The 8,447-nt window shown below is 36.9% G+C and overlaps 1 protein-coding gene across 1 annotated transcript; it reads right to left on the bottom strand.

Moving 5' to 3' along the window:
* Positions 1 to 765: 765 nt before the first annotated feature.
* LOC149148070 (protein DMR6-LIKE OXYGENASE 1-like) lies at positions 766 to 1,972 on the bottom strand. The gene is made up of 3 exons (XM_089445715.1): positions 1,755 to 1,972; positions 1,336 to 1,657; positions 766 to 1,261 (listed from the first exon to the last, which is right to left on the bottom strand). The coding sequence occupies exons 1-3, from the start codon at positions 1,970 to 1,972 to the stop codon at positions 1,010 to 1,012; spliced, it is 792 nt and encodes a 263-aa protein (XP_089301841.1). The 3' UTR covers positions 766 to 1,009.
* Between the last annotated feature and the right edge of the window lie 6,475 nt (positions 1,973 to 8,447).

Raw genomic sequence — 8,447 nt, 5'->3', positions numbered from 1 at the left:
AAGCACACCTAGAGGAAAAAATGAGCTGCCACAAAGTAGGAGAAGGGATGAAAGCATTGAACTACCAAGAAGGTCACCACGCCAAATTCAGCCACCAATAAGGTATAATGAATATGCCTTGAAAACTAAAGTGATGAATGTCATAGAACCTTTGAACTTTGAAGAAGCTAATGAACATGCAAAATGGAGAAATGTAATGAAGGAAGAATATGATTCCATAATGAGAAATGATATGGGAATTGACATAATTGCCTAAGGATAAAGTTCCCATGGATTCAAAATGGTTGTTCAAAACTGAATTTAATGATGATGGAACTATTGATAAATATAAAGCTAGGCTGGTAGCAAAGGTTATTCACAAAAACAAGGGATAAATTATGAAGAAACTTTTGCACTAGTAGCTAAAATGAACACCATTAGAATGATGATTGCATTGAAAACTAAGCATAATTGAAAGCTAAATCAGTTAGATGTCCAGTCAGCATTTCTAAATACCAAGTCAAAATCCTTATCATCTAGGTTGTTATGTCTATCAAGCCTATTAATCCCATCATTATATAATGACACACTTTCAAGCATTTGATATGAATAAATCTAATACAAGATTAATATAAATCTCATTTTTCAATTTCTTAAAATCCTTATTTGTTTAAGTATTGATCCATCTCAACTTTTAAAAATACAAAATTGAATCTATACTGATTTTTTAAATTAAAACTTGAATCTAAATTTAAATAAAAACTAAATCTCATACCAAGCAATTAATTTATATCTTATAAATAAAACTATTATTTATAATTAAGAATATAAAACCCATTACAAATAAATATATCAACGATTCAGATTCCATATGCCATACATTTAAATAAAAACTCAAAAGAAATTGGTAAAGACGACGCCCTCCCTCCGCATTTGTGTACATATGCAGAGTGTGGAAGCCAACTGGCCATTCAAGTGGATAGACATACTGTTCATCATGGTTTCCCTAAATCAATCTCAAACACAAAATTCATTCACATTCGATTTTGAAATTGTCCAACGCATTCTTGCCCTTTAGTTCCTGGGCCCAGAAAACTCTCATGAATTCTCCATGTTGATATCCTTTGTACAGAGCTGGATGTTGTTCATCAACCAGGGACGCTGCAGGAGCAATGAACACCTCCTGTGAAGGGTTATAAAATGTAGAAATTGATATACGTGCAGTGGATGCGTTCGTTACTGCTCGATGCTCAATACTCATGAATTTCCCATTGCTCACTACCTGAAAAATCATTGCCATTAATAATTCAATGGTGAAGGAAAATTATTGTCATTAGACGTGTTTTTGGTAATTACCTGCAGATGATCTCCCAAATTAATGACAAAGGCGTTAGCGATGGGTTCTACAGAAACCCATTTTCCATTTTTGAGTACTTGCAAGCCACTAACATCGCCTTGCATTAGAACAGTGATGGCACTTGCGTCTGAATGGCCTGTTAAACCAAGGGTAAGATCTGGGTTTGGGCATGGAGGATAGTAATTGACAGTCATACCTTGGCTGTGTTTTCCAAGAATTCTATTCAAGTAATCAGAGCTGAGACCTAGAGCTTCAGAAATGGAAGCCAACAGTCTTAGAACCAGTGCTCTCACTTCTATAGCATATTTACTTGCAATTTCTCTGTAACAAAAGCATAGACAAAATAAATTTTCTGATTTTCTTGAGCTAACCCCTTATCTGTTATTTCAAGGGTTTTTGTAAATTTATGATTGATTACCTGTAAGCTGCAGGCTTTTCAGGCCAAGAGCCTATCACTTCTTCCAGAGGATGACATGGATGCACCAGATAATCTCTCCAGTTAAGGACTTTTTCTTTGCCAATATTGAAGCTTGGTGAAAGACGAACACTCTGCGTTGGGTCCTCTGAGTAGAGGCATGCTCTGTCTTCGACAGGCATTTCAAAGAATTCCTTGGCAATTCCCATCATACTTTTCATGACTGCCTCTGGGACGCCATGGTTCACAATCTGGTACCAAAAATATATCAGAAAACCTAAATTCGATGAATTATTATGCATATATGATAAACAAATTAGCGATCTGATTATAGATATATTGTCCTAAACTGTTAGTGTTAGGGTTCATCATAAGATTTTTGTGGAGTAATTCATTTGTTACAAATGACAAGACCTCCTTTCTATATATAGGAGTCTATGGGGTCATAATATAATCAACGCTGACATAACAATAATAATGTAAGGGAACAATAATAGCAATAGTGGGCTTCTATGGGGCAAAATAATAACAATATGGGGACTACATGGGCACAACAATATAATAAGGGGGTTGTACTAATAACAATAAGGGGTTACACTAGTAGTATAGGGACCTAGCATGCCCCTCCCCTTCAAAAAGTGTTTTCCTCAACGCTTGAGTAGTTCTTGATGCTTCTGTATAAAATTATTGTCCTCCCATGTGGAATTTTCAGTGGGTAAGTTCTTCCACTTGATGAGATACTCTGAAATTGATCGATTTTGTAGCTGTCGGGTTCTTGTTTCTGTGACTACTCTAGGCTCCAATATGATTTTTCCTTCCTCGTCAAGTTTTGGCAATATTGTTTCAACTGGGATATTCTGCAACTTTTGAATGAGTGGCCACACTTCTTCATCCTTCTTCCATTCATCCCTTGCTTCATTTATCCAATCTAGTTGGATAATAGAAATAGCACAAAACAATGCTTCCACATCCTCATCCTTTCTTGAGAGTGCATTTGCCACAACATTTTTCTTCCCTTTTTTATAGATGATTTCAAAGTCATAAACCAACATCTTTGTGACCCATTTTTTTTGCTCTTCAGAGGATAATCTTTGTTCTAAAAAGTATTTAATAATATCATGATCAATTTTTACCTTGAATTGTCTTCCCATTGGGTAGGGTCATCATTTCTTAAGTGCATATAGTATTGCCAACATTTCCCTCTCATAAATAGCTTTTTGTAAATACTTTCCTTTGATTGGATAACTTTCGAAAGTAATGGGTCTTTCATCTTGCATTAAAATAGCACCAATTCCATTTCTTGAAGCATCACATTCCACAATAAAGGTTTTTGTGAAGTCTGGCATACCTAAGACCGGTGCTTGGCACATTGCCTCTTTAAGATGTTCAAAGACCTTTGTTGCTTTTGGAGTCCATGAAAATGCATCTTTCCTCAATAATATCGTTAGAGATGCTGCTATTCTCCCATAATTCTTAACAAGCTTGCGATAATACCCTGTCAACCTAAGAAATCCTCGCATATTCTTTATGAATGTGGGGATTTTCCATTCCTTAATGGCTTTAATTTTGCTAGGGTCTACCTTAACACCTTCATGAGATACAATATGACCCAGATATTCCACCTCTTGTACTCCAAAGAAACATTTGGAGCTTTTTGCATATAATTGTTTATCCTCCAATAGTTTGAGCACCCCGTCAACATGTTGAACATGATCCTTCTAAGACTTGTTGTAGATTAGTATATCATCAAAAAATACTAGCACAAATTTTCTATGGAAGGGTTTGAAAATGGAATTCATCAAACCTTGAAATGTAGAAGGTGATTTGTAAGACCAAAAGGCATGACCAAAAATTCATAATGACCCTCATGAGTTCTAAATGTTGTTTTTAGAATGTCTCCAGTCTTCATTCTGATTTGATGATATCCTGAATGAAGATCCAACTTGGTGAAGTAAATTGATCCACACAATTCATCCAATAATTCATCAATGACAGGAATGGGAAATTTATCTTTAATAGTGAGCTTGTTGAGCTCCCTATAATCTAGACACATGTGCCATGACCCATCCTTCTTGTGAATCAATACTACTGGAGCAGAGAAAGAGATTTGATTAGGTTGAATTATAATAGCCTCTAGCATTTCTGCAACCATACGTTAAATTTCACTGTTTTGGGCATATGGATATCTGTAAGGCCTGATGTTTGGAGGAACACTTCCTAGAATCAAATGAATAGAATGATCATGATCACGAATAGGTGGGAGGCCTTTGGGAGTCTCCAATACCTTGGAATGATTGACCAAGACTCTTTGGATATCTTGAGAAATAGATGGTTTCGATGTGGGAACCTCTAGCGAACATAATTGTGTAGTTACACCTCGTTTTTCTTTCTTTAGAAGCTTTGTCAGTCCTTTAGAGCTAATTATATTTCCCGGTTTCTCTGTCATACCCCTTAATTCAACTTCATTTCCTTCCGAATAAAATTTAATGAAAAGTTCTTGAAAATTAAAAGCTATTGTATCGAGGGATTGTAGCCATTGGACTCCTAGTACAACATCAACACTACCCATTGGAATGGAAAGCATTGGGCTATTCAATACATATTCTCCCATGGATAACTTGATATTATGGCACTTTCCAAAGAAATTTATGGTTCCTCCACTTGCAACCATCACTTGACACTCTGGTGCTAGATATAGGAAGTAATTAAATTCCTTGGCTATCTTACAATGAATAAAATTATGCGTACTACCCGAATCAATCAACACTCTTACCTTTTTTTTCTTGATATGTCCTTCTATCTTGATAGTTTGAGGAGTGGTAATTCTGGCCAATGCATTACAAGATATGGTCAAAATCATTTCTTCTTTCTCGATGTGATCTTTCACTTCTTGAACATTTTTCTTCTTGATATGTCCTTCTATCTTGAGAGTTTGAGGACTGGTAATCCTTTCCAATGCTTTACAAGATATGTTCGGATTAATTTCTTCTTTCTCTAGGGTTGGTTCCTAGTGTATATCCTCTTCTTTTGTTGTTTCTTGATCCTTTTCTTCCTCCTCTTCACAATCTATGTAAAATAATTTCTTCTCAGCACACTTATTACCTTCAGCGTATTTGTTATCACAAATGTAACAAAGTCCTTTTTCTCTTTTTCTTCCAATTGTTGTCATGTAAATATTGTAGGTTGTTGAAGGCTAGAAGAAAAAATACTTCCATATTTATAATTGTGAGTGGTAGGATTCCTTGTTTCCATAATTCGGCTTTCAGTTTTTCTTGCCAACCTGAATACCTTCTCCAATGAATCAGGTTCCCAAAGATGAACCTCATGTTGAATGTTATCCTTTAAAGTCCCTATGAAGACATTAATCCTTTTCTTCTCTGGAATGCCATTTACCCATATATAAATTTTTTTAAATCCTCAATGTTCTCTGCCATTGAACATTTTTGTTTGACATTTATCAATTGGCTAAAGGAGGTGTTACTCTTTGTATCCTCGTAATGTGCTATTATTTCTTCCGTGAAAATTGACCAAGTGACAAGTGCTTTACAAGAACACAACCATTTATACCATAAAAATTGATCTGGTTCTAAATATGAAGATGCAATACAAACCTTTTGTAATAGTTGCACCTCATGTAGATCAAGATATTGCTCCATCTGTAGTATCCAATTTACCAGATCCTTGCCATCAAACTTCCTCATATTGCCTTTTCTTGATTTTAGGAGCTCGATCTTGAAACGACTGTAACTCTGTAATTTCAAATTTTCCAATTCTAAAATCACGACCTAAAGTAGCCCTCTACATCCTCTTTCCAATGTCACCAGTCTGATCGAAATTGGGTTCTCCAAGAAAGATTTATGCAAAGTCTCCCAAGATGACCTAATTATATACCTTTTCAGAAGAGCGAACTTGTATGAAGTGCCACCTATTACTGTTTTGACCTTCAGATTTGAAAAATATAAGAAGGAAACTATAGTCCATCCTCTTTCTGTAACTTCTGACAAAATTTCAATCTGATGCTTAGAGAGAAAGTTATGACAATTTTCCCAACGTCACTTGTTTAATATGTAATTCAGGAGTCTGCAAAAACCCTAACTTCCTTAGATTATATATCTTAAAATATAGCGCGACAAGATCTGAAATTCAGACTGGAGGTTCAAATTGTCTTCATCTCAAATGGGTTTTCTTTTAGCTTCTGAAACTTCATAGCTAACAAGTTATAGCGAAACTTCTATGATGACCTGTTTTAGATGAAATTATAAAGCTTGCAAAAACCCTAACTTCCTTAGATCATATCGCGGAAAATATAGTGCGACAAAATCTGAAATTTGGACCTAAGGTTCAGCGAGATTTCCTCTCAAATGCATTTTTTTTTAACTTCTGAAACGTCAAGGAAAAAAAGTTATAGTGAAAATAGCATGATGACCTATTTGAAGCAGCGAAACCCTAGAATCCAAAGCTCTGATACCGAATGTTATGAAACCATCTCACAAAAAGATAGAAAAGATAGATGAACGCCTTATAAATCAACCTCTTCGAGGGGACAACCTCCTTTACATTACACAAATGAATAATTCTTGGATGATGGTGGGCTCCAGTATTGTAGCAATAATGCTACAACTCCTGGGGCTTCCTATCTCTAATTTTATCAACCCGGTAGTTCGTACAAACTTGGAAGCGACGGTGCTGTATGCACAAGTACTAGCTCTTGTCGCAGCTGTCACTTGGTCAGCTGGCACAAGTCCGCTAGGGCTCAAGCCAACTTCTATATGCTCTCAGAAGAAGCTTTCTAAATGATGGACGAAGGCTATCTCAAAGGAAATTAATCTATTTTGCAAAAATGAACTGAAAGCCAACCAAAACATGGAAACCCTAGTAAACCCTAATCTGACTAGCTTAATCTCTATGATGCAATGGTGGGAGTGCAAATGTCTAAGAATGATGCCATTACCGCTAGTGATATGAAATGCATGAACTTAAACTACTTCCATTGAAAAGAACATTGTTTTTGTATTTTTGCTCAAGTGGTTGGAGTGATTATGATTTTGTTTCTTATTAGGGTTTGGCTGTGCAGAGGTGGTGCGAAGGGAGAGAAAGCTTGGGAAAGGTTAGGAGGGATAGGAGAGGTCCCAGGGGATCCCTAGCATCAGTCCACAGAAGTCCACAACGTTCAGGTGCTCGGAAACCGAGTTTGTAGGCTTCTACAGGATGTCTGCAGGGGATCTTACAGGAAACTCAGGAATTCTACAGGAAGTCTGCTAACTTCTACAGGATGTTCTACCGTGGGAGTTTTGGGTGATGGTGAAGTGATGGAGTGGTATGGGTGGATAGGTAAGATGGAGATGGAGCTTGTGATGGCTCAGGGGCAGAGAAATAAGATGGAGAAAGAGTGCATGAAGTTGGTTGGTGGATAGAAGGATGGAAGCAACGAAAGGTCAAGAAAATGGAGCTACGTGGGCAATGGAAGAGCTGGAAGGTAAACGAGCTGAACAGAGGTCGAGTAGGTGGCTTTAGGCGTGGTTAAGAAGAAGAAGAAGGAAATGGAATGATACTGAGCAGTGTAAATAAAACAAATTGCTTATGTATTGCACCAAAAACGAGAATCCATTAACCTGTGCTACATGTGCTATTAAACCAATGAACAGAAATGTAAATCGTGAAGAGAAGTCGTGCATGGAGTTGGAATGAAGAAGTATGGCTCAAGATCAGAGTGCATAGATGGATCAATAATTAAAATGACTGCGTTGCAGCTTGCATAAAAGTAAAAAAGACTGCGTTTTTTTGGTGGTTGGTACAGACTGCACCCCAATCTCTAAACAGAGATGGCAGTGAAGGCACTATCAACCTTTTCTTGGAGCTCCAATGAATTACAATCCTCCTATTCTAACCTAAGCAACTGAAAGCAATTTAACCATAAGCTAATCCTACTCAATCTCATTAAAGAAATCACATCAGCAGACTGTGTTCTTGAAATGCATGTCAAAACAAAGAAACAAAGTGCTGAAAAGAAAGGCAAATAACACTACAAAGAAGAGGAGGTCTATTGCTCTCAGGTTGGGCCCTAACCTGAGAGCTATAGCTCCCTTAAAAGCTCAGAATTAGATCCAAATCTGCTTGCCTTTATTCATAATCAAGAGTCTAATGTCATGCCAAAACTGGCTTACAAAAACAAACACCGAGTTGTAGCTCGTGCTCAGAAATTACAATATTAGTTCAAAAGTTCAAAAAGCTCCTATCAAAGGCTACGGCCTTCATATTTATACACAATGAAGATCAAGCTGGCTTCCTCCATTCGTGGAGCTTGGTTGTCCAACTAAAAGTTAAACTGCTGATCCTGTAGAATTCGTTGGCTGCCTTTAAGCTCAGTGGGGAGAGCTGTTGGAGCTCGGAGTTAAGGTGAAAATCATGAGGAAGGTCATCAAGACTATGGACAACCTCCCTATGAACCCACAATGTCACCTTTGATGTCTCCTTGTCTCCATTTGCATGGTCTTTTGCTCTCTTTAATGCCAAAAACCTGAAATCATCATGTATTAGCCACATAGATATAATGCCTGCCTTTCTTCCTACAAATAACACGAATATACTAAGAAATGAATGCATAAGTGATAAAATATGAATGGTTGAGCAAGGTAAGTAGGCCAAATGAGCCCAAATTGTACCAAAAATTGGGGCTCATCATCACCCCCAGCTAAA

This window comes from Pinus tabuliformis, chromosome 9, assembly GCF_031772625.1.
Source record: "Pinus tabuliformis cultivar Carrire ecotype Pingquan chromosome 9, CPIR1, whole genome shotgun sequence".
In the NCBI taxonomy this organism is placed as follows: domain Eukaryota; kingdom Viridiplantae; phylum Streptophyta; class Pinopsida; order Pinales; family Pinaceae; genus Pinus; species Pinus tabuliformis.
This window is presented reverse-complemented; position numbering and strand designations above follow the sequence as displayed.

Coding starts and splice junctions, on each gene's coding strand:
- LOC149148070 (XM_089445715.1), bottom strand. CDS start 1,972: ATGAAAAGTATGATGGGAATTGCCAAGGAATTCTTTGAAATGCCTGTC. Junction 1,658..1,754: donor GAAAAGCCTGCAGCTTACAG/GTAATCAATCAT, acceptor CTTTTGTTACAG/AGAAATTGCAAGTAAATATG. Junction 1,262..1,335: donor ATTTGGGAGATCATCTGCAG/GTAATTACCAAA, acceptor ATGATTTTTCAG/GTAGTGAGCAATGGGAAATT.